Here is a 26,452-nt window from a genome sequence, read left to right on the forward strand (position 1 = left end):
TGGATGGATGGATGGATGGATGGATGGATGGATGGATGGATGGATGGATGGATGGATGGATGGATGGATGGATGGGAAGATCATCACAGTATTATTCAAAGCCAGTTAAACTTCAGGAAAAATCATTCTGACCAGTTAGAAAAGTGGCAACAGGTTCACTGAGAAGGCAACGACAATGCAACCTCCAAAGAGGGAATGGTTAAGCAGGTGAAGGCCACAGACCATTGCTCTCCTCGGTGAAATCAATTCACCTCAGTATCTCCTCAGGATCTGAGACATCCAGTCTCATCTGTGACTGTCATCCTCTAGCTGTTTGGAAATAATCCCTTTAAACTCTTGCTTAGAGGTCCTGGATGGTTGGGCTCTGCTTTGCTCACTGCTGGAAATAAATTCCTCACCTCTGGCTGTTTCCCAAACTGCTTTGAAACAGAGACAGTGTCCTAAAGAGACCCAGCGCTCATCCATCCTGTCCTTTGAACCACAGACTGGGCTCCAAATTACCTTTCAGTAGCGAGGTCATGGAAAGAAATTGTAGCTAAAAGACTTTAGAGGAGGATAACAGTGATAAGATCTTCATTCATTTTCCATCTTTTTTGTGCCTGCAGTACAAAGTCAACAGAGAGAATTTATTCTGAGCATCTTTAAAGGACAGAAAAGCAGTAAGAGGAGCTGATAAGTGGAGAAGAAAGGTTTCCAATCAGCATGCAGACTCCAGAAAATCTCCTTTACTTTTATAATTAAAATGAAACAAGTAATGGCTTGAACATTTCACTTGTTCTTAGTGCAACACTGACATTTTTTAACAAGTCCTTTGTAGGCCACAGTAGTCAGGTGGGGTTATAGTTTGGTTGCATTTTAGCTACCTGATAAAGAAACATTTTAAGAAACTACAAGATGTTGCATTAAAAATCTAATCTTAAATGCATTTTGATTTTACAGTGAAAGACAAAGAAAACCTGTAAAACTATAACTCAGACAAATCACTAAACATTGTGAGGGTCCTGCTTTTAACTGCTTTGGACTTGGATATTTTGCCATATCCATCAGTTAGTTGGAGAAAAAGCCAAAATGTGCAGTTGAAAGAGCAGTGTGTTGCACCATGGGAAAAGCAGATGTTGTGGCACAACCATACAGTAGCAAAGTTTTAATTGCTTGCAGTACAATTGACTATTTTTCTTAGAGTAAATTGTCCCCATATGAGCACTTATAATAGAGTATACATTTTTTTCAGCTCTCTGGACTTTTAGGACCATGGGACTGCTTGGGGTCCAGATTAAGAGAAGCAAATATTTAAACATGTTACTGCTTCTGTGTTAAATCTGCAATCTCATAACTGCAACCCCTTCTGAAACCCTAAACCCTAAGATCAAGTGCACCTCCCTATAAAATCTAACTACACATTGATGCAGATGCAAGCCTCACAGGTATGACTGTTGGCGACCATGTGCAAAGGCTACACTGTGGGCTCTACAAAGATTCACAGTACAAGCATGATTCAGGCATAAGAAATAAACTCTGAGTTTTCAATATTTGCCAAAAGGGCCCCGGTGAGTCTCAGACAACTTTAGTGATGCAAATGTGGGTTTAAGAGAAAATGATACCTCGTTCTTTTCCCCCCCAGTACTGGTGGTGTTATTTCCCCAGCCTATACTGTTTATTTGATTCCAACACTGAAATACTCCATCCAATAATACTATACGTTTGTGATTGCACCATTCATCAAATGGATATACTTCAGACGTCCAGGCTGGGAATCATTCAGCATACATTTCTCCAGAGTTGAGCCCGATAAATTCAACATCTTTTGGACGCATTGGGATTTCATCAGAAACTTGAAATGTGTGTTTTTCTAAGCTAGACAATGTACTGCAGGGTAAAATAGGTTCACATTCTTTTTGTTCTGTGGGGAAACTTTGTAAAGTCTGCATTCTGTAAAACAATGTCTTCTTCACTTTATTGAATATTAATGCTAAATTCTTTCAAACAGCTCTGAATGAGGCGGATGACTGGAAAAGACTCCGGCTCTCATCTTCACTGAGGCAGCAGCAGGCAGACAGCTGACTGGCCTGCAGCTCTGCACGTGTGTGTGTGTGTGTGTGAGTGTGTGTGTGTGCGATTTAATATATGTGCTCGTGGTCATGTGAGCGTTTTAGTCTAGTCCATCTGCTGTTGTGTGTCACCCCGAGGCGACGGCATGAGAGAAAGAGCCAGGGACAAAGAGGAAGAAAACGAAAGACCGAAAGAAAAGATGAAAAGATACAGAAGTGGAGGAATGTAGGTTTGTGTGTTTCGGCGCGTGTGCTGGACCTCAGGCGGTGCTGTCTCTCTGTGGATCCCAGATGGAGCCAGAACTCAACAGAGCACATTAGTCCACTTGGCGTGTTCACACACACGTTCAGACACACTCAGATATTCAGTGTAATTCTCCTGACAGTCGGATCACCTGAGCCTCTGCTCACTCTGCTGCGGCAAGATTTCTGCTCCGCTGGAACAGTCAAATAAATTCCTACGGAAGCCCGGAGAGGCCCCTTATCGCTTCTTTAGTTATCTCGACTTCACGATTGAAAAGAACGAGAGGAAAAAATAACTCCCAGGGTGGGACTGGGTTTGGGCTGAAAGTGAAAGAGCTCAAGTATCTCTGGGTTTCATTTGCAAGCAACAAGAAAGTGAAGTAAAGGAAGTGAAGAAATAGAGGAGGGGAACAAATAAAAAAGGTATAGGTGTGTAAATTTTACACCTTGGCCGGACTAGGATTTTAAAACTTGACTTAATAATAAAATACATCATCTAAAGCCTCTCCTCACTCCTCCAGAGCATTTCTTCACAAATGAAATTTCTGCTTCAGATTTCTGCTTCTTTGCCTTTTTGTGGTAGAAGTGATGGACTGTTTGGCAGACAGGCAGGAAAGTCACACTGTACGTCAGTAACTATGAGGCCAGGAGTCAAAGTTTCAACTTTACCCAAGAAACCAGATTTTCATGCTCAACAGGCACAAAAGGTATTATGTGTTCACAAAAACAGTTGCTTCAAGGTCTTTGAACTGTAAAGTAAACACTACATTCAGACAATCCCCGTGACCAGCACTTGGAAACAGTGGGGAGGAAGAACTTCCTTTGAAATGCAAGAGATCTACAGCAGAACTAGGCCGAGGCAGCAGCACTGCTGTGACCGACTGGGAGTTTCCCTCTGAACCATTCTTTGGAGAACAGTAAGAAGAAGGAGAGACTTATGTAAGTTAAATATGATTTATTTGTAGCCTTTACCTGTGATTGTTTTGGGAAATACTTGATAGGAAAGGATGCTTCCCAACCACTTCATTCGTTTAAGTTAACAATCTCAGCTACAAGTTAAAAAGATAGATACTTGACTTAGATTGATTACTTTAGTGTGTCATGCTTCTCCTTTTTGGTGATTGGAAGCCCCAATCACACCTGCATCATTATCAGTAATGATGATCAGTACTTAAGGAGGGCTTTCCTTCCATTCATTGCCAGATTGTTCCACTTGCTTCAGATTGGGCTCCAAAGTCTAAATGTTCACAATAATTTCCTGGTTGTGATTCACATTCTCGCCTCCTCTCCTATGAGGCTCTTGGTGGGCTCCACTTAGTTTGCTGGAACCTTGTCTCGTGGATTAACTTCAGTTTTCACTGGGAACTCTGTAAATACTCTTCCAGCGTCACTGAAAGATTGCAAGCTGCCTGCTCCTCTTAGTGAAAAATTTCACTTGAGCTGACTTTGCTATTTAACCCTGAGATTGTAAATAAAACCTTTGAACTGTTGTGAGTCTGAATCTGCCGGGGGGTCTTTGGGTACGTTCACACTGCAGGTCTTAATGCTCAATTCAGATTTTTTGATCAAATCCAATTTTTTTGTCTGCTCGTTCACACTACAAATAAAATGGGACAGCAAAGGCGCTCTAGTGTGAACCCTCAAAGCGGCCCGCATGCGCAAAAGAAGGCATCACACACAACGCGCTCTGTTTAGACCCAGAGCAAACAATATTGTTTGACTGATGGCCCTTAATATAAAGACTTCGGACTTTACGTTTCCCAATTTTTGCTTTAAGTTATTTTGTTATTTACATAATAATGTAAATAACAAAATAATTATCATTATTGCTGTTTTAGAGGAGTGGTGCTTCAAAGGATAGTTGCAGATTTCTGTCAGAATCTGCAGATTATACAGTACAAATAAAATGTTCACGTTTCTCCAACGTTGTCTTCCCAGCACTTTCACCAGATGGCCAGGAAGCGTTCGCGATGTCTTATTGGGCGCGTCTGTCTTGTGTCAGTGATGTAAAAGAAGGATTTAATGCGACATGACCGTTCAAACAGCAGTCGCTTTCTAAAACATCGGATATGTATCGGATTCAGTACCACATACGAAAGTGACCCAGATCGGATTTGAAAATATCGGATTTGTGCCGTTCACACTGTCATACCATGATCGGATATGGGTCGCATAGGGTCAAAAAAATCGGATTTGATGCGCTTTCGCCTACAGTGTGAACGTAGCCTTACTCTTGGTATGTAATCATCACATAATGAAAAATTCTGTGGAATGAGTATCCACTCACACAGACGCAGGGAGAATATGCAACTCCACATAGCTGAATGTGTCAGGCCAGTGGATTCAAACCCAGGACCTTGTTGATATGAAGCAATGATCTGTGCTGTCCAAAGACATTCATGGTTGGTCAACTGGTGTGTCTAAACTAGTCATAGGTGTAAATTTCAGCATCTATCTGATGACCTGTTTACAGTGTACCACTCTCCTCGTCCTATGACAGCTGAGATAGGCTCCAGCCACATCTCCACCCTGAATTGGACAAGCAGTAGTGGATAGATGGATGGGTGGAATAAAAGGTTTGTGGCTTTTCCATCCTGCTTCTTCTGAAGTTCAGCAGTACAGAACAGAGACTGCACCTGACATCTGCTGAAGCAGCATTAGATTTAGGCTTTTGAGATTATAATCTTCACTTGGATCCTTTGAAATATTGAAAAATTCAGAAAGTCACTAATGGATTTCTACTGTGTGTGAAGCGTTTTGCACACTCTGAATCCAGTCAGTGTTTGCAGAGATAACCCATCTGTTGTTATCATGAGAAACAACATCTGATTGGCTAAGCTTCCTAAAACTTGAATTTTGCAGCTGTTGTTGCATCTGTGTGTAACTTCAGCTGGCGCTCTGCTTGAGGTCAATGTGGTAACTTAAAATTCAGACATGATGTAGCCCAGAGCTTCCCAAAGTGTGGGGCCCGCCCCCTAGGGGTTTTGGGTGGGGCGCAGAGCCATTGCAGGGGGGGGCGTGGTATGAAAAGGGGCAAAAAAACCACGCTTGGACACTGCTTGCGCGGGGCGGCCACACAAACGCAAAGCAGGAGATAAAGCATACCTGAATATGTTTCCAAACCAAGTTCATTCTAAGCCAAAGACTAGAAAATATGGTGAAGCATGTCTTCCCTTTGGCTTCACCTGCACAAGTGCCGAGGTAGGTCTCCCCTGCAGAATTGGTTTCCCCTGCGGTGGGAGCAGCGCTGGGCTGTTCAAATCCCGGACAAACAGTATCCCACATTCTTGATTTGTAGTTCACAAACACTTCTTGTAATGACTAACTACTCCTGACATTTTGGAGATGTTAGCTCTTTATACAGTAAAGTTACAGTGGGATACAAATAATATCAGGCTGATCCTGCCACAATGTGTTCCCCCAGTTCACGGACTAACAGTATCCCACAGTTGTTTATGTTTTTAAACCCATTTTGCACAGAGAGACATTTTTTTCTTGTAAAACAAAGAGGGCCCTAGCAAAAAAAGTTTGGGAACCACTGATGTAGCCAGACGTTTTCCCTGAGCAGGTGTAACTTGGTCCTTGCTTAGAGCTGGAGGCCATATTTGAAGTGAGTTGTATAGCTTCAGTGAAATTATGCACCAGTGAAACCACAGCCAGGTACATTTACTCAAGTCCAGTTTTATGTAGTAAAATCTTTGCACTGGAAGAAGATCTATTTATTTGATAAGTATACTGTACAGATGATTTTTTTTTTAATTACAAGCATGTGAAATATAAAGTATGTGTCATGTTAACGTTGGGATTTGTTGGGAACGTCATCCATTGTTGTTACTTGCCATGTTTGAAAAGTAACAATTAGCAACTTGGCCAAAAAAGTAAACATTTTCTTAATAAATGCCACTCTTTTATAAAAGAAAACAAAAACTATGAAAAAGTAAGAAAGATTCCTTATATGGGAACTTTTTCTGTGTCTCAAATTCCATACTTTGGTATTTAAACTTCACATTATTGTGAATAATCTGCACTGTCAATACAGCTCCATGAAGTGCACATTAAGAATTCGGATGGTATATTTATAAAGATAAATAAGAATTCACACCCACATCTCTGACAACTGGTAAATATTTGTGAAATGCAGCAGCTAATGGCCTAAAGTGCAATTCCATATTTCGGGTATCACATTTCTGTCAGTTTGAGCAGGTAAACAGAGTGAAGGGTTATGGGCATGCAAACTAAACAGACACATCTGTGTGCAGTACAGGAGTGTCAGCAGGGTGCACCATAAAAATGATGACCACAAAAAACATTAAAGATAAAAAAACAGAGATAACAACACAAACTTTTTTATAACAACTATATTATTACTTTGGTCTTCTCCACAGCAGGAACTCAGCTAATCGGCCAACAAAAACACAAATACAAGCAAGAGAAGCACACAGACAAGTTATTCAACATCTTTGACAGTGCCCCCTGGTGACAATACACAGGTATAACACATAGATGATGGTCTGCTCTAAGTAGGACAAACGCAAATGCAAGTCAATGGACAGTCTTTATAATTCAATAGACGGAAGTTTACAAACATTAGCATCCAAACTTAGAGAGGATTTTAAAAAGTGGAAAGATGACAATCAATCCTAGAACTCAGATATATTTTGTAACGTAGCTCCAAGGAACTAACCATGGCCATTATACTGCAAAACTATATAATATTGACAAATGCAGCTGTGAGTGGACTGAAGCATCTTCTATAAGAATTGCCAGCTGGATGAATGTAAGGGTGTCAAGACTTTGTGACCTTTCTGAAGTAGCTATGCTTGAATTGTATTGGTTTTACACAGCTGGATTAAAATCTGTGCTAATGTCACCAATAATGTTACTTCTTTAGTTTCATTTGCCAGTCATTTGGCTCACCACACTTTGCAAAATACTTGTATCACCATTTTTTTTATCCCTTAAATGTACAATTGTTTCTCCAATGATCACGTTTTCTACACCTACTTTAAAGCACAAACAGGAAACATAATTTTAGTAGTGTCTGATTTGTGCATAAAACTATGCTACCAACAGTGGACTGTATTAAAGTGATGCCATAGATTTTTGTGGAAACTTCCAGGAAATGCAAGGATGATTCCTGATATTTATCTGTGACTAAAACCATGGTCCAATCTAACCACAACCCAACAGCTCTGAGTTCCATGATGTCCATATACATTATATCCAGAATTTATCCAGCTAGTAAAGACACTGTTTGGGTTAATTATCATCCAACAGATACATTCTGTACTTTTTTAGCTGTAGATGTTGGAATATGTGAAGCAGAAGAAGAGCTGGACAGACAGACTGACATCTTAACGCTTGTCTCTAACAGGACAACTAGCCAAAATTATTCCTGCTATTACTCTGTTTTTATGGCCTGTCATCGGTCTGTGCAGAGCAGTTTTCCCTCTGTCCCTTTAAATTTGTATCTCAGCTCATCATTTCTCTCTCGCTCTCTCAGGGGAGCTTGATGCCCTGCATGACAACAGATGGAGCCCTGAGGCTTTGGGACCATGCACACACACACACACACACACACACACACACACACAGACAGACAGAGACACACACACACACACAGAGAAAGACAGAAAGATGGCAACAGTAGGACGGGGTTAGAGGCAAACTGTGGTAAAAACTGATGTCAACATCAGTATGAATGGACACATACTCCATGATTACGTGCTTATATGTAGATGAACAGGGGAACGCCCACAAAACTCATTTTTAATGGAAGACTGCATTCAGTCGCTGCTGACACACACGCATTATGTCCCTCTCTCTCTCTCTCTCTCTCTCTCTCACACACACACACACACACACACACACACACACACACACACACACATTTACTTTCATTCACATACAGGAAATATCTGACTCAATTTAAAACAGAAAGTCAAATCAAAGAGGAATTCACACAGAGGCTTTGCTCTCTTTGCACTCGTGTATTTACCACAGCTGACACTTGAGTTTGGATCTAATATGAGTTTTCAAAACTTCAAAACAGTAAACTGGGAGGACATCTGGGGATTTCTGGACTACTGTTTGGCACAGTAACACAACAGCCCTCGGGTGACTCTTCATCCGTATGAGAGTCTGACTGTTGTTCAGGATCACAGTGACAGCACGCTAACCGGCTGAAACATCTTTTCTCTATCAACTTCTATCCTGCACAACTAGGCATGATGGAAAATGTGGGTTTACTGTGGACTTAAGATAAGTTTTTAAAAATTCACAGTGTCTCAAACACAGATATGAGAGAAAACTTCAGAAAAGAATCACTCTCGGGTCGGCTAAAATTCCAGTGTGAACATTGCTTAAATTTGAATCCCACCCATAATGCTCCTGGCTGGTACGGCAATCATAGTCAAGCCTCACAAATGTTCCTCTAGGTGTACAAATCACTGTTTCAGAAATACTAGTCCTTATTAAAATTCATCAGCTAGACAAGTACGCACATAGGATACAGTCTCCATTGCATGATGTGTACTAATGGGAGTACTCAAATTAAGACACACTGTATGACTTTATCCGCACCGGATAATTATTTCTGTACATGGTATTCCATCAGACAATTACTTAACTTCCAAGTTAAATTACAATTTTGCTTACAAGATCTCTGGTGCATCTTTTACTGTCATCATGCTGCAGTCACTGCTAGCCCAGGGGTCTCATGCTCCACCTATAAACTGCATCTTCCTTGGTTCTGACAGGGGAGCCTTTGTTTCACATCACTCCATATTTATCTTTCCCTTCATTAAATGTCCTCGCTCTATTGTTGAATCCCTGTGAAAGCCATATGCTTTCAATATACATATATAATATACCCATGCAAGTGCCTTGAGGTGGACTGCAGTATCTGGAATTAACTTAATGCACATGCTACAATGCACATGATGCAGACTTATCTGCCTGTTTTGTTTTACATACTACTCTTCATTACTCCTCATTACCTTCTACAGTTAGTTTCAATTACATCGTTGCTGTCGTATGAAAACCTCGTTTCTGTTACATTATATAAAAGATAAGGCAGATTCGGGAGGCCAATAAAACCCGTTCCTCACAACCTGACATCAAAGAGGTTCAAGCTTTTAACCTGACACTTTTGTGCAGCCAGGTCTGGACCACAGGATGTGACATCACCTTTAACTCAGCATGGGGCAGCTCGTTAATGCTGCTAATGCTGCTAATATCACTGTAAAGGTCAGGGAGGGTGGAATTAAATGTCAGGCCTAATCTGAGGCGATGAAAACAAACAGGAAGCTTTGACTGAAAGTGAATTTCTAATGTGATGGATGAATGTAGACAGCAAGAAAGTGTCTGACATATACAATATGGAGCCTCAGTGATCACATTAGCTTGTTTGGGTGAGGAGAGGAAAAAAGAAATGTACCGCTGTAACACAACTAATTGATTCTGGCAGGTCAGAAGAATAAAACACAAACAATTATAAAGACACGAGAAGAAAAGGAGCAGGAGGATGAGATGAAATTTGACTGTTCTGAGAGGATTCATTAATCTGGGCAGGAAGAAGCATAGCAAATAGCACAGCTACATAGCAAATATGGCTGCACATATATACTGCTGCAGAAAGGCTGAAGGTTTTATAGGAGGAAAGCCCAGGACGCACAGACGAAAAAGGCTCATACTGCTATAAAGTTTCGACTGACTGATTCAGTCAGCTCATGTTTCTGGTAAAGCAGAGGAAAAATACTAACTAGCATTAAAATGCCAAGCAAAAATATTCAAATGTGTTGACATGACACTTGAAACACTTTAAAGTGGCATGCTTTGATTAAAAACAAGCTTCCAAGTCAATTATGCAAAGCATGACAGCTGTCCTCACTCTAAAAAAGAGAACTTTATTTTGGTATAAGCTTAGAATTACTTTGACTTTAGGAGTTAGTTTTTTGGATTTGTTTTTAAAATGACTGGTGAGTGAAAGCACAGTACAGTGGTGAGCACTCACACATTTGGTTGTTTGCTGTATACCACACCACACCTTATGTGGGTATAGGCCTTCAACAAGTGCCACTGTCTAACCTTTATATTAGTTACTTCCTGTTTTACTTTGGTACTCATTTCTCCCTTATACTTTTTATTCAGTTTTACAGTGTGAGTGTAAAGGGTGCAGACAGGAAGACACAGACAGGATGTTGAAAAGAAGGTCAGTCAGTAACATAACAGCAAAGGAAAATCAAGCACAACATGAACCATGAATCAAACCATATTGTCAAAATAAAGATCAAAGCTTCATGTTATCCTTTAACTGAACATTTTATTTATCAAAGCACGCTGAAACATCAATCCATCTTGAAGGAAAAGCCCTCAGGAGAGAGTTTGATAGTATGTTTAGTCAGATAATATCACTACAGACTAGTGATGGTGGACATATCTATATCGTCCTTGCACTTAAAGTAAACTTTCTTTGCAATTTAGTGGATTTTGATTGGACTTTTTTTTATTCACACAGACATAAAGTCTTAATTTTAATATGACGGTGGACCGTTTATAGCAGCAGGGTTTGACAGCCCTCAGGCAGGTGTGTCTGAGGGTTGGAAACACAGGTAACTGAAGTGACACCATCATATCTGAGACAGCTGTGTCAGAAAGGGTAACAAGAGAAAGAAGTCAATTTCATAGCCAGACGTTTGTCTGACCAAGTGACAATATATAAAAATGAATGTACAGTTAATTCTAGGAAGCACACATATATTTAATTCCAAGTGTTTATAATTAAATTATTATGTTATCATTTATTATTTTTACCAAGACTATAGAACAATGCAGAGGCATTTGTGAGCACTACAGTGTTTCTTGGCAGTGATTAATACAATATGGTCTCTGTTACCCTTCACTCGACACATCTTTTTGGAATTAAAAAAAACTGAATTATGACAGAAAATCTCAAATGCAGCACAGCACCACTGGCTCCCACTACATTCTTATGAAAAAGTAAAAAATATTTTAAAGACATTTGGAGCTCGCTTCACTTAATCCATAATGTCTGAGTAAAATTTAAATCAGATTTAGAGCAATTTCCTTCTGAATGCAAATTGCAGAATTCTGCTGTGCCCACAGATAAGACATCTTATACACCACTGGAAAGCCTCCAGACCTTTTCTGAATTCTGGGCTGTATACTGAAGAGTTCTTTTATGCAAAACACACTGGACTGGAGGTCACATATTTGGCTGCCATCTCGCTGTGTGTCTCTGCTTCAATCTACCACTATCTGCATCTGGAACAAACTCATGGTTATTCAGTTTGCACTTGAGATGCAACACTTCATTTGCAACCCATGGACAATCTTTGGAGCAACATCCCTTTTCAAAACTTGCACATAATACCAAAACCTAAAATTTTCTGGACATTTCTAGCTACTAGTTCTTCTTTTCATTACTTTTGATCATTTCGTTTAATTTTACAATAAAAAACAACAACAACAACAAACAGACAAAGTGGCAGTGAGGAATCTAAAATTCAAATATATAGATTTCTTTGATTTATTGCGCAGCTGAGCTGACTCTTCATCTCCTCTCAGCATTTGAAAAATGGCTTGACAGCACTTTCATTTTCATCTTTTAATAACATGAGCTATCATACATATGTTTTCAGCTTTTGCCGCCACCTCCACGTTTACAGTTCTTCAACTAAAGGTTCAATTTGAATTCCATTAAGTTCCTCTTATCCAGCAATTATGACCACACTAGGTGTTAAAGTGGACCAGAACGACCTGGAATGATGTTCCAACACCTTCAATTAATGCACAATTAAATCTGATAGGCAGATTAATGCATGATACTGCCAAGCCAGTTAATTTTTCATGTGTTGAAGCCTGGCATTACCTCCAGTTGATGGCATGGTAAGAGGTGCACTAAATTATTTTAAAAGGCAAGGACAGCCCAACAAGTATCGTTTTGTAGTTTTAGATATTTTTTTTCTATTTGATCTAAACATAACGTGTTGCTTTATATTTAGCAAACATCTCAAAAGCTGAGGTATACTAATTATGTGTGACTAAAATTTTGATGAATAGGCAGGTTTAGTAGTGTTCATTGCAGACTAAACTGGTTGGTTTACAGTATTGTGGTAAGGACTGCAGTAATGCACTATGCTGGACTGGTGCAGAGCAGGCTGTGATGTTCATGGCCAGTGTTAAGCTACATTAAAGGGTAGCAGACATCAAGTGGGGGTATTTTATCTTAATTCCAGAAGCGGGACCACACCCACCTCCATGCCCCATCTGCTCTTCAGTCTATATATGCCCCTTCACCAATACCTGCTTTTCATACCCCCCTCCCCCATCTTCTTTTCTTTTACAAGTAAAAGTACATGGGGATCTGCCTGGCCCGGGAACTGCTGCCAGTCCCCTCCGAGGCCTTCCCCAAACCGCAGCATCAGTCCACAGTCCATCACCCATTGTACATCTCAACTGAGGGTGTGGTCCCAGCTAGCGAATTTATCTTTAAACTGATGATGAAATTAGATTTACTCACAGAACACACAGACCTCTAAAAAGTTTTACACACAGGATGCACAGGATGTTTTTGTGACTATTTTGTGCATTAAAAATGCAGCCGTTTACACTGACCTGTAGTTCGTGCTCTAGTACTGAATATACAATGATATAGAAATAGTTAATTAATACTTCATTACCTCTGATACACAGCTAGAGACTGCTCTAGATTAATCGGCTCTCTGAAATGATCTGTTTGCCTCCTCAGATGTGGTCCCAACTGCCAATACAGCTTCAAATCTGGGCTCAAACCATGAAATACTCCGTGCTGCTGTCTTCTCTTTGTGAAACCAGAATCTCAGTTTTTCAGTCTCGGGTTGCAAAAACGTGACGTGTGTGCATATACATTAAAAAAATGTATATACACACTTTGAAAAAAACTTTGTGTTGTTTTTTTTCTCCTAACACTTCCAGTGTGTAAAAGTCTTTATACTAAGTTTATGCTGTATAGAAATCCTGATAGCTTCTGTAATGTCTGGTTATATCTTTTTATATTCGACTAGCTAACAAACACACGGCAACTAATCAGAGCTACTCTCAATGTTAGGATGCCACTTCAACCCCTGAGTAATTTATACAGAAAAACTACAAAACGTTGACTTTTAAGTGACTCAAAAAGACTACAGCAAGAAGACTGTTACCACTTCACCTTCTTCCAACTTTAGCTTTATCTTCAGTTCCATTATGTGCTGATTTCATTGAAGTCATTAAGTCATTTTACCACCTCATTCAAAACTTCTTTCAAACTTGTTTCAACTTCAGGTTCAGCTTCAGTTACATTATTCCACTCATTTAGCTGTTAGCAATCTAAACACAAAACAGTGTTAATCAATTCAAAAAAATTAATAAAAAATAATTGTCATGCAAGCTGATAGAAGTCCTTTCACTGCCACTTACAGCTTGCATTTTAAACACTGTAGTTTAGTTTCATGTCTGAGCTGCAGTGCACCAAGGTCAGCTGTCACTGCCATACAAATCCATTCAGAAGCTTCAAAGAATTAACTACAGGGCATTTAAACTATTTTATGTCTGTAGTGAGGCAATCACATTTTTTACACTTTTACTGTAATTCAACCAGTTATATAACAGAGTCTAAAAATATAAAGGATGAAGGGACAAAGTTGGCATTGAACTTCAGTACTTTGAAACCTTACTCTGATGCGTGTAAAGACAAACCCTTTTCTCCTTTAATAAAAATACCCTCTGACTGTGCTTAATGTCTACAACTGCCATGAACTGGCTGAGGTTCAATTCCCAGACCTATTCTCTTTGTAGCCCCCAACACGCAAAAGGAAAAGGAGGACAGTGTGCTTTCTTTGCCCCATATGAGTAAAAATTGATGAGCCTAACAGTAATTGTACAAAGGACAAAGAGTTGGCTGACTTCCCTAAAATGAGACACCCAGGAAGTGGAAGCTGTTTTTCCTTTCCTAATTTGGATCGGCAGAGGGATGGTAAGTACACAGTGTGGTTTTTATTTAATGAAAGCTGACAGGAAATCAGACTTCAGGAGAACAAAGTATTTTGTCCCAACTTTACTTCATCTCCACACAGTCAGAGAGCTGCGGTGCACACTGAGCAGATCCTGGCAAGACAATGAAGGAGACGAGCCCACATAACGTCAGAGGAAGGACAGCACGTCAGCAGCCTTACCTAGTTTAGGCAGAGAGTACTGGACTTTGAAGTAGTCCTGATAAAATCCGAGGAGCCTCTTAGTAATGTGGAGGGCGTAGTCCCCTGCTCCGCTCAAAATGGCATCTGGCCGAGCATAGAGACGGATCTGAAGACAAATACAGAGGAAGAAATGGAATTAAGCTGATTTTAATTGAGATGGATCTAAAAACAGATACAGAGAAAGGAAATTGGAATTAGTGTATGCTCAGCTCTACAGAGAACAAAATGAAATTAAGCCACTTTTTTTTCAAATCTATACAGAAAAGGAAATTAAATTTGACAGATACAAACAGGAGAAGGCTGCGTGTATATTAAACTCTTCAGGGGAAATAATACAATCAGAGAGAGTTTAAGTTTATATCTGCAGAAAGGAAAAATTATATTTGAGAGATGTTTTCTTCAAAATTTGCGAAAAAACAAATGGAATCAGGTCCGTGTTAGGTGGGTCACATCTACAGACAGAATAAGTGAATCAGGTCGACTTCATATTCTGCTCTCCAGACAGAACAATGGAGTCTGGTTGATTTGGTTCAAATATAAAACAAGAAAAAAATTGATTTACAGCTGTGAGCAAGAATATCGACTGTAGATGGAAGCAAAAAAAAATACAAGAATGTTAAATGTTCTGCTTCAGGTGGATTCCAGTATTTCACACAGTCTAATGATCAGTGTGGGCTCATTATTGGACAGGGGTTGGAGCAGCTGCATCATTTATTTATAAAGGACAGTTCACCCTAAATCAAATTTACATATTTTTCTTTGGACATGTAGCAATATTTATTCATTCAGACTGTTTACTCAAGCCCCCCGCATTTCTTTATATTTTGTGTCCAGGGAGCCAGACATTTTGCAACTTTTAAAGTGCTCCTGAGAAAGAGTTCTGCAGGCTTTTTGGTCTTTTTTTTCGACATTTTTATAGGAAAGCAGGCATTAAAAAAGGAATGAACCAGTGTTGTGTCTGCACTTAACAGAAAATTATTGAAAGATTGAATTTTAAGTTGCATATGCAGTTTGTTATTAATAGCCTGTCACATAAACAAAAACATAAAAAAATATCCCCATTTCTTTAGCTGAATTGATGACAAATGCCAAAGATTACACAGTTTGAGTGGAGTAAAATAGTAATTTTATACCAGCAAAGTAATCCTCACTGGGAAGCCTGAATGGGCTATTAGCCAAAAAGTTCCTATCCTTCGGTGCAAAATAGGGAAAACTGGACAAGTGGAGAACAAAAGTAACAACCCCCTTTGCTAGGAAAAATTCAGCAAAGACCTGACATGGGACCCCAGAGTGGCATCTGGACTTGAACCATGGCCACACTGGAACTGAACTTAAGATGAAGGTCAGCAGGTCTTAGCTGGTGGTCAAAACTAATAGAATTATAAATGCAGTGGTCAGGCTGCTGACCTCTAAACCACTGCAGGATGACATGCTGACAAAGTGTGTGTGAGAGACACTCCAACTCATCACTGTTGCTGGGATTAAAATGATCATCTGCTCTTTCGAAAGTGATTCTATTGTTTGGTGAAGATGGCAATTTGTACTTGAGAAGAGGTTCTTTTTTTGTGCCTCACAGCTCCTGACAAGCTGTGGGTAAAAGCAAAATCACAGCTCTTTCCCTGTAGAGCGGTGACAGCAGCTTCACTTCTGTCTTTTTTTTACCCCCTTTAACATTGCACACCTTCACCAAAACACAGTGTAACATATTGACTGACTTCTAATGAAATCCATTTTAATTCATGCAGTATGGACTCGAACACTTGTACGTTCATCTGTACACAAATCCAAAGTGGGCCATGGGGCATTACGAGATCTAGGTTGCAGTGCCGAGTTTCTCAGTGCTTTGGCTTCATTCATTTAAGTATTACTTGCCCTTATACATCAATCAGCATAACATTATGACCAACTGGCTATTATTGTTGGTCTCCCGTTTGCTGCCAAAACAGCTCTGACCAACTGAGGCATGGACTCCACTAGATTGCTGAAGATGTGCAGTGGTATCTGCACCAATATGTTAGCAACAGATCCTTTAAGACCTATAAGTTGCAAGATGGGGCCTCCATAAATCAGACGTGTTGGTCCAGCTCATCCCAAATGCTAGACTGGACTGAGACCCGGGGAAGTTGGAGGCTCATGATTGTGCTCCTCGAACCATTGCTGAACCATTTTTGCTTTGTGGCAGGGCGCATTATCCCTGTTCTATCAAAGGGTGTACATGGTCTTCAACAGTGCTTAGGTAGGTAGTACATGTTAAAGTAACATCCACATGGATGGCACAACTCAAGTTTTCATAGCAGAAGACTGCCCAAAGAATCACATTGCCTCCGCCAGCTTGCCTTCTCTTCTGATGCTGTTGTATCAGAACAAGCATTGCATTTTTCAACAGTTTGAGCTACAGCAGGTCATCTGTTGGGTCAAACCACACAGGCCAGTCTTCACTCCCCCACATGCATCAGTGAGCCTTGGCTACTATGACTCTGTTGCTGGTTCACCACTGTTCCTTCCTTGGACTGCTTGGCAGATGCTGACCCTTGCAGACTGGGAACACTCCACAAGAGCTGCACACTTGCTCAAATCCTTACATTTGCCTACATTTACTGCATTTAACACTTCTTCTAACATAAAATGCTTATTTGCTCTCTAATATATCCCACCCAGGAACATGATGAAGAGAGGATCTGTGTTAACCTGCCAGTGGTCATTGCAATGTTATGTCTGTTTAAATTCAAGTTTAATGTCAAAGTTAATGCCAGCAGTTTGACATGATCCTAAATTTTAAGGTTGACTATAGATAAAAAGTCTGGCTTTATCCTGAAGAAAATATATATTTGAATCCAAATTTTACTGCAATTGATTCAAAAGTTCTTGATTACTTTTAAACTACAACTATATCCAAGCCACAACTGTGAACCTTGTGGTGGTGCCACCAGAAAAGTTGGTGTGTAATCCTCCCATCAGTACAGTATCTTAAATGTTTAGCCTTTTAAAAAGACTAGGCTAAATGTCATAATCAAATCATCTGACAGACCATCCTACAGGCTACAAGCCTCCGTGAAGCCAACCAGAAGAAGGACAGGGGTTTCAAATAATGCTGCATTGTGGTTTTTAGTATTTCAGCCACCATCAAACAGAAGTTCAGGTGCACTGAAGTTCAGTGTAATTATTTACACACATTACCAATCACACTGACCAACACATTAGGAGTCTGTGTCCGACTGTGAAGGAAAAATAAAAACAGATTTTGCTCTTTTTTTAATCTGACTTTGATGCCAACTTAGTGTTTGTTAGTGTGCTGTCAGTCTGCTGCCCTCTTGTGATTCTGAAGCTCAGTCAAAAATGTTTCACTTCAATGACTCCCAATGGACTCTTTAAACTAAAGTGATTCTTTCAAGCTCACAGACAGACAGACAGACAGACATCTGCTCCATCTGAGTCAATTTTCATTAAAAAAAAAAAAAGCAATTTGGCAGGTCTGCAAAAGAAAATTAGCTTCTGCTGCCGCTTTATTCAGTAGGCATCCGGTGTTTGAGGTCAGCTGGTCTAATCTCCTGATGCAGCTTTCATACGGAAACAGCCAAGCTCTGTTTGCAGCAGCCACCATCACTTTATTACACAAAACACTGATTTATGAGGCTCAGTCTCATCGGTGGTGAGTCTAAAGTCTGTTTTTGTCTGTGACAGGTGCAGGTGGAGAAATCTCTGTGTGCAAGAGAAAAGGCTGAAAATGTGTGGTCCCTTGGGCGACACTGCATTAAAAACAGAGATGATTCTGTCATGGAAATCGATGCATGGGTTCAGGAGCACTTCCAGAAATCACTGTCTGTCAACACAACTCACCGTCCCATGCACTGACGCAGGTAAAAGCTCCATCATGCAAAGAAGATTCTGTCTCTTTAAGGTTCCTTTCCCTCCGAATGAACCCTCTGATCGAATTGAACCGTCTAGGCAATAAAATACATGGCCGTTTAATTTTATTTTTTCAATCATTCTTTGTTTAAAACTCCTTAAACTCTACATGTTCATTTCTGACTCACAGACCATTCTTGACAAAGTTAGCAACAAGCATGTAGGGCATATTCAAACAGCTTACAGCCCACAAAGCCAACAAAGCCACGCAGTGCCCTTTTTCTCATATTCAAAACCAAACAGAGATCTGAAGCAGACGGCACTTTCCACTGCAGGAAATGAACCTTTGTTCTGCTTTTGATGTACTATACCAATTTCCAATTTGATAAATGCAACATCAAATTGCACTGTGTCTGAAAGAAAGAGGACAAAGTCAGGACTGGGCTTCAAACCAACCAACAACCAACTGTATGACTTCCACAGAGATAAAGCTACTTCTCTGCCAGCAGACTTCAGATCAGTTATGTTTGTCGAGTTCTGCAGTTACCTTGTGAACTTTGCGGATGGTATCACGTCTTGGTATCACTGAATAATCACATTCTCTACAAATACTTGATGGATTTGTTGATCAAGAATTAACAACTACTGTAATTTATGGATTAACCTTCAGCACAGACTGTAATGTTGACATGGGACTTCAGTACCTTCAACTCGTCTCTTACGGTCTGTGATTACAAATAAAGCATGGTGGTAAGATATTTTAGCCTTTTTATTTATGTTACTTACATATATAAGTTATATGAATAACTTTGATCGTGGCTCAAAGAGTTGGCAGTTCGTCTTGCAACTGGAAGGTTGCCGGTTCGAGCCCCGGCTCGGACAGTCTCGGTCGCTGTGTCCTTGGGCAAGACACTTCACCTACCACCTACTGGTGTTGGCCAGAGGGGCCGATGGCGTGATATGGCAGCCTCACTTCTGTCAGTCTGCCCATCTGCAGCTGTGGCTACAACTGTAGCTTGCCTCCACCAGTGTGTGAATGTGAGAGTGAATGAATAGTGGAATTGTACAGTGCTTTGAGGGCCCCGAAAAGCGCTATATAAAATGAGATCCATTAATATTATTATTTTCTTGATTTCCATCCTCATGTCAAAAACACATGGAAAGACTTCAAAGAATTATAAAATGTTAATTTTTGAGAGAAAAAAAACATCCATAGATCGACAGTTCTACAAAAAAAAAAGCCACACTCACAAAATCCATATGTAATTGTAGATAATCCTCACGTCTCCATAATGAGACTGTGATGATGCCTTCAGGAGAGTGCTATAAATCTCCAGCTTGTAAAGCTGGGCATCACTCCTAAGAGAAACAAACCGTTAAATAATGTCTTTAAGATGATGGGAGGTGCTCTGACCTCAGACAGTTCAAGTAAGTAAAATGTTATTCTTCTTAACGTGTAAAGCTTTATGAGCTGATGAAGCCACAGAGGGAGCACGGTGGGTAGAGTTTAATGTGTTTCATGGAGCTTAGCGGTGAAACACTGACACAATCACACGTCTGTGGTGTTGCTATTTCTGGTTTTAGGACTTTTCAGGTGGACAGATGTGATAATTTGATCATAACATGTGTGGAATTAATTAGTTTTGAGTTAAAAGTGGTGACAAGTAACATTTCTGTGGCCTGAATATTAAACTGTATTAACTACATTAACTCACTTGGAGCTTTTGCTTAGAGGCGTTTTATTTCTCACAGTTTTCTGACTTCGACCATAAGAAGCTGACTGAAACTGCAGAAACCTGCCAGAGAGACACGAAAAGATTGAAACGTGCCCTTAAAACAAGCTGCCAGCTCTCCTCTCTGTGTTTTTGTGATGGATGGAGCAGTTAATCAGACTGATCCTCCAGACTAATTATACACAAACAATGTCAGCTGACAGATAGGGGTTACCATAGCGACAGGCAGCAGTGATCTCACTGATCAATACACGTGAATCAGCGCGTGTGAATGAAAATAAAGGACAAATTAAATGCGTGTGTGTGTGTGTGTGTGTGTGCTGAATGGTTTCACTGTCAGGGAGAAACCAGCTCACTGTCAGATGAAGGACAATAGAGACTGGCTATCAAATACAGCACACACACACACACACACACACACACACACACACAGCAGCAGAAGTAGCGGCAGGTAGATGTACACACAAGTTAAAATACACGTGTTATTTTCCCCATGAAGACACACAAACTCACTATGATGTAATACTGCTGTATCACTGCTGGCTTATCACTCACACACACACACACTGTCCCAGTACCTCTGCTGTCTCTCCTCTCTGAGCTTCACTTCCACTCTAATAAATTCTGCTTTCAGAAAGCTGTGAAAACACGTTGAAACCTGTTCAGTGGTAACGCTGCAGATCTGCTGCTACGTGGTGTCACAGTGTTTGTGTCGCACACGAGCTGCTGTAGACCTGCACAAATACCAACAAAGGCCGGTAAAAAAAAAGTACTAAGCTGCCTTCTACTGAAACTACAAGAAAATTTTCCAGGCAAAGTCATACACACAGCTGCAAATATTTTTTCACATTTTCGGTTGTTGCGTTGGCCTAAAATTAATAATCAACATCTACTCGATGAACATTAGTTCATTCCGAGCAGGAACATCCAAGATTTAAAAATGAAGCCAATGCAGATGTGCCATATACTGCAGTTCCTCCAATTGCCACTGGAGGCTGCTCCAAAAGTGAGTCAGGTGGCTACTTTAGATTTAGAGAATGAGGATAGTTGTAACACTCTCACTTCCTCACACTGCCAAACTGTGTGAGGAAAATCAAGTGGGCTGATCAATCCAAATATCAACAGCATCGACACCAATGCTGGTATTGGTACTGGACTGATACCAGGACAATAGGACTGATAATTTGTTTCTATCCTCCTAGTTCAGCTTGTAGCGCACTGAAAATATTTTGATCAGTACTGATGGATTCAGAACTATGTTACCTTTATTTTTCATAGAGTAGTGCCTTAGGTAAAATGTAAGACATATTATCTTAGCTAATTTCAAACGACCATGCTGCAGCTATGCAAATTATAGCTGACGGGGTGCAGATGGTTGTAACACCTTTTAAAAAGTGCTGAAACTATCCCCATGATGGCAGCTAAATACATTTTCCCTGTCCTACTCTCTTTTTTTCCAGTGTGCCGAGGCAGTGGGTGAGAAAAACATTACCACTGTGAGGGCTAAATAAACCAAATGATACTGAGCTTCTTTTAGCCTCGTGCAGCTGAGGTGATTAAAAAAGACAGAGGTGAGGAAGACACTGACGTGTTGGTCAGGGCACAATAATAATAATAATAATAATAATTAAGATGTACATTTTGTGGAAGGAGATTAAATTCCCTGTGATTGACATGCATTTATTAATTCAGGGATGTTGTTGAACAGGTTAAAGAGACTGCTACTTGTGGAGGATATCTTAAAATTCTAGCTCAGAAATATTTTGTTATATATTAGTTGTAAATGCTGAAACAACAACATCCTTGGTCTCACCAGGTTCATCAGCACAGCTGGAGCCATTTGCTGCCATCAGTGTTTCACTTCTCTTAACCAAACTGAACTCATGTCCATGTTTATGGTGTTTGAACCTTTTGGAAGATTTTAATGAAATTATCTTATTGCAGTTAATTGTACTCACAGTCTCTCTAAAAAGTCTGTTCCCATAGTGCTAAGTGAACATCGAGTATTTAATTTGCATGTTATTTAGCACAAATTAGCAGATATGTGCGTCTGTGTGATCTGCTTAGAATTTATGAATGCAGCTTGCTAAACAACTGTTAACTAAACATGCCACTTTCCCATGTAAAAATGCTGACTCCAGTGCCAATACATCACAGTGACGATATCCATGCCCAGTTTTATTAGCCAAATAGGTGGTTTGTGTGGGCCACCACATCATGGACATGAAGTCTGGACCAATCTATTGGATTACATCAAATGAAATTGTACTAAGTTATCTCTGGAAGACTGTTATAATCCGTCTCTGATAGGGGAGGTAACATAAACGAGACCCACATGAGGGAGATTAGTTTAGAAAAAGGTTTATTACAAGAGAACTCAGGACTTACAAGAAAACCTATAGCGCAGATTACCACAAACCAAACAACCAACACAAAACAACTAGCTCAAGTAAGGCTTAACCAGTAGAAAATAAAACTGTCCTCATGGGCTGTAACGCAGCTAAACGCCACTCAAGCCAAATCTCACCACTTAAACAGAATTTCACAAGCAAAGCTCAGAGAAGGAAGCCTACAGGGCAGTCTGCATACTCAGTTCAAAGCAGCAGCCCCTGAAAGTTCTTCAGCCTTTTGAAGACACAGGTGTGTACAAGTCACTGATTGGTCTCTCTCCCTGGAGGTGCAAACCACAGGTCCTCAGGCAGCCAATTGTCTGTGTGGATTGTCACATTCGAATTTACATGGAGGAAGGCTATGGTATGGAATCAGAACGATGCCACCTTGAAACGAAACTGAAAAATGGATTGAAACCGAAAAAAAATATTGTAACTGAAATAAATGTACTGAAAAATCTTGTATTGAAACCGAAAAAAAAATTGATAGTGAAAAACAATTAATTGAAACTGTAATTTTTTTGTTTTCGCTTACAATTTTTTTTTTCGGTTTCAATCCATTTTTGGTTTACTTTTCGGTTTCAAACCATTTTTCAGTTTCACTCTGCTGGCACTGTTTTGGCGTACGGGGGCGCGCTGGGGGGCGGGGATTCCGACCCGCATGTATTTGCATATATTATAATGCTGACCAATGACTGGAGAAAACACTGACGACGCGGCTGCGGTCACGGACAAACTCGCACGTGTCTGTTCGGGAATGGCAGATGCCGAGAGGTCCAGCGTTTACATTACCGACTATTTCAAAGTGACAGCCTGAGGTGTTCTTCAGTAAATTGGACTACCGGACAGGAGGACCTGAGGCCCCACCGCATTATTTTTGGTAAGTTAAATGTGTTTGTAAGCTAATCCGTAATTTAGGTCCTTAGCTAGCTACCTAAGGACCTAGCTAGCTAAAATGAGCACTCGGCTGTCGGGGAAACATGTTTTGTAAAGTTCGTTTAGCTACCCCGTGCAGGTGAATGAATTTACCCTGACTAAAGAAATCAAGAGAAACGCACCGGGCTGCTCAGTGACTAACCACGGTTACTGTACTTTTATTATGAGTATTATACTGTAAGAGCAACAGGCTGGACTCTGCTTCTGCTCCTGTGCAGAGCTGATTATTAAATATGTGCAAACAGCAGCATGTTTTCTGTCCTGAGGATTATCTGAGTACTTCTAACATTACACAAAGCAAAGGTCTCCATCAGTGTTCATGAAATGCTGGGTTTATCCTTCTTGTGAGGGAGCTGCTGGTGAAGATCACGAGCCCTGCTTGATCCCGGCGACGAGTTTCAGTCTTCCTGGTGTTTCTGAAATGATGCCTCTCACTGTGGGTCAACAGAACTTCTGGCACAGGACAGCTGTAATGAAAGAAATTGAAGTTTTGGAAATGCCCTATATGTGAGAAGCAGATTTTGTATTTACTTTTCTTTTGCCAATCAAGATAACAAAGTATAATTTTCACCATACAATTACTAACCTTGTCATCTCCTGCACTGTCTGTTTTGGGCTCTGGGCTCGTCCTTCCCAGCGCTCATGAGACTGCTTTGATGCACTGTGGTATGAGGTGCTAACCTGTTGACAGTGTTGGGAAGGTTAATTTTAAAATGTATTCCACCAAAGATTATAGAAGTAATGTATTCTGAATACTTTACAACTACATGAATGTGACTATTGCTGTGTGATTTATTACTATTACTGAAGGCTACTCGCCATACCAACACCAACTAGATGTTAAAATCTTAATATAAATGAGTAACAGTAGGTGGACATTAGGTAAGGCTGCATTGCGATCTCGTGTAGAAAACTATTCAGCGCGTATATAAAACAGGTCAGCGGCTCCGAACCGTAGTAAAGGGACCTCTGGCTAATACGTCCGGTTCGTGTCGGGCTCATAGCTGAAAACTAGCTTTACTTTGTTGTCTGGGTCAAGTTTGCTAGCGAGAGACAGAGAGAGGCGTTGAAAGGCTGCTTATTGTTTCGGAGGAAAACACGAACACAGTGTACAGTCGAGTCTTAAAAGCTTACTTACAGCTGGGCTCGTCAGGCACTCTTTTTGGCTTTAGTGGTTATTATTATATTTACATGCTTCCAGCTCCCGTTGTTGCTCCGTGACAGCTGTACTTTTCCTTTTTCTCCCTCCTCGCTCACAGACACATAACGGGTATGGCAGTCCATTCTCCCTGCAGCACGGACTACACTGCCCATGAGGCTAGATTGTTTAGGGCGATGCCTGTAACACTCTGCTATTGCCTTCATATTAAATCATTTTTGTATAATAATTTTTAGAGGCTCTTATTGCGTGTTTTGTTTGGGTTTCCACCGGCGTGGAATTACCAAAAAATAGAGAGACCATAGCCTAACATATGAAACAGGTAAATACCGCCATGTAATCCATTTATTTCAACAAACTAACTGTATTCTCAATATGACCTATTGAACAGTAAGTTCAATAAGTTGTAACGGATACATTTACTCATATTTTGTATTTTAAATACGTAACGCCGGTGCATGTATTATGTTACTGCCCAACACTGCCTGTTGAGATCCTGAGATCCGCTCCTAGAACACCGGCCTCCAACTCCTGAAGAGACACGGGTGTCCCTAAATTTAGCAAATATTAGCTTCAGGCTAGCTTGTTACGACGAATAGGCTAATACCAGCATTTTACCACAACTTCACCAGATGTAGCTAAAAAAACTAAACTAATGTCCAGCCCAGTGGGACAGCAAGAAAAGATGACAAAAAATGATTACTTACTTGCGGTTTGGAGGTTCAAGCTGAAATTGAAGCAGCCATTGAAAGACGGGAAGAGAGAAAGATGGCAGCTTGGTCAGCACTAGTGGCCTCTATAATATATGCAAATACATGCGGGCCGGAAACCCCCCCCCCAGCGCGCCCTCGGACGCCAAAACAGTGCCAGCAAATTGAAACTGAAAAATGGTTTGAAACCGAAAAATGGATTGAAACCGAAAAATGGTTTGAAACTGAAAAATGGTTTGAAACCGAAAAAAAAAAAATTGTAAGCGAAAACAAAAAAATTACAGTTTCAATTAATTGTTTTTCACTATCAATTTTTTTTTCGGTTTCAATACAAGATTTTTCAGTACATTTATTTCAGTTACAATATTTTTTTTCGGTTTCAATCCATTTTTCGGTTTCGTTTCAAGGTGGCATCGTTCTGATTTCATAGAAGGCTGGCACGGGTTCCCAGCCAGCCAATCGTCTGTGGGTGTTGTCATGCTTGAATTTACTTGAAGGAAGGCCGGCTCACTTAAAAGACGAGGGGCCGTAGCAAAGACTATAACCACACTGTTGATCCCCTGATGTTTAATCCTACATCATGAAATTGAGACCTTGTTTTTAGCAAACTCTCACACATGGTCAAACTGCTTCGCATGACACAAACTCTTACAGAAAATGCATTTTTATGACTTTTCATCAAGCAATGTCTTGGAAAAACAAAAATTTTGATAGCAACAGTTTCACTTACAATCAAATAATTTCCCATCAGACTCAGCTGCCCATTAGCTTCTATGCTAAATTATAAATTATTGAATGATTAGACACCAAACTAAGATGTTACCTTTTATTAGTTATTTGGGTTTTACCCATGTATGGTAAAACAGAACTGCTGGTTTAATCCTGAGTTGGTGTTTGGATGACCTCAATCCCCAATTTTAACTCCAAACCTAGCCTAGGTCTAACCTCAGCACCTCAGAGAATATGCAATAGGTTTTTTTTTGTTGTTTGTTTTTTATTTTTATCAATTCTTGTCAAACAGAAATCAAATGAAATAATTTTTCTCAATGACTCAAAATTATTTACATTTTTTTCCAAAATGTCCATATTGCCTTTCTGCAAAAAAGGCTCAAGTTGAATTATCACCTTTGAAGACTTTGAGCTCAGAGGGC

At 40.2% G+C, this 26,452-nt stretch overlaps 1 protein-coding gene and 1 long non-coding RNA gene across 2 annotated transcripts in view; both read right to left on the reverse strand.

The window, feature by feature from the left end:
• Positions 1 to 26,452, reverse strand: part of LOC102291928 (thyrotropin-releasing hormone-degrading ectoenzyme) — a 273,214-nt gene that overhangs the window by 156,159 nt on the left and 90,603 nt on the right. The window contains exon 4 of the mRNA XM_042213580.1: positions 14,507 to 14,633. Within this exon, the coding sequence (XP_042069514.1) occupies positions 14,507 to 14,633 (127 nt within the window). The remainder of the gene's footprint in view (positions 1 to 14,506; positions 14,634 to 26,452) is intronic.
• Positions 23,069 to 25,442, reverse strand: LOC121812181. The gene is made up of 3 exons (XR_006052906.1): positions 25,299 to 25,442; positions 24,019 to 24,113; positions 23,069 to 23,899 (listed from the first exon to the last, which is right to left on the reverse strand). It is a non-coding gene; the product is annotated as an uncharacterized LOC121812181 (long non-coding RNA).

The sequence above is a fragment of the Haplochromis burtoni genome, unplaced genomic scaffold (assembly GCF_018398535.1).
Source record: "Haplochromis burtoni strain Fernald_Lab_line unplaced genomic scaffold, NCSU_Asbu1 Contig_456, whole genome shotgun sequence".
Taxonomy (NCBI): domain Eukaryota; kingdom Metazoa; phylum Chordata; class Actinopteri; order Cichliformes; family Cichlidae; genus Haplochromis; species Haplochromis burtoni.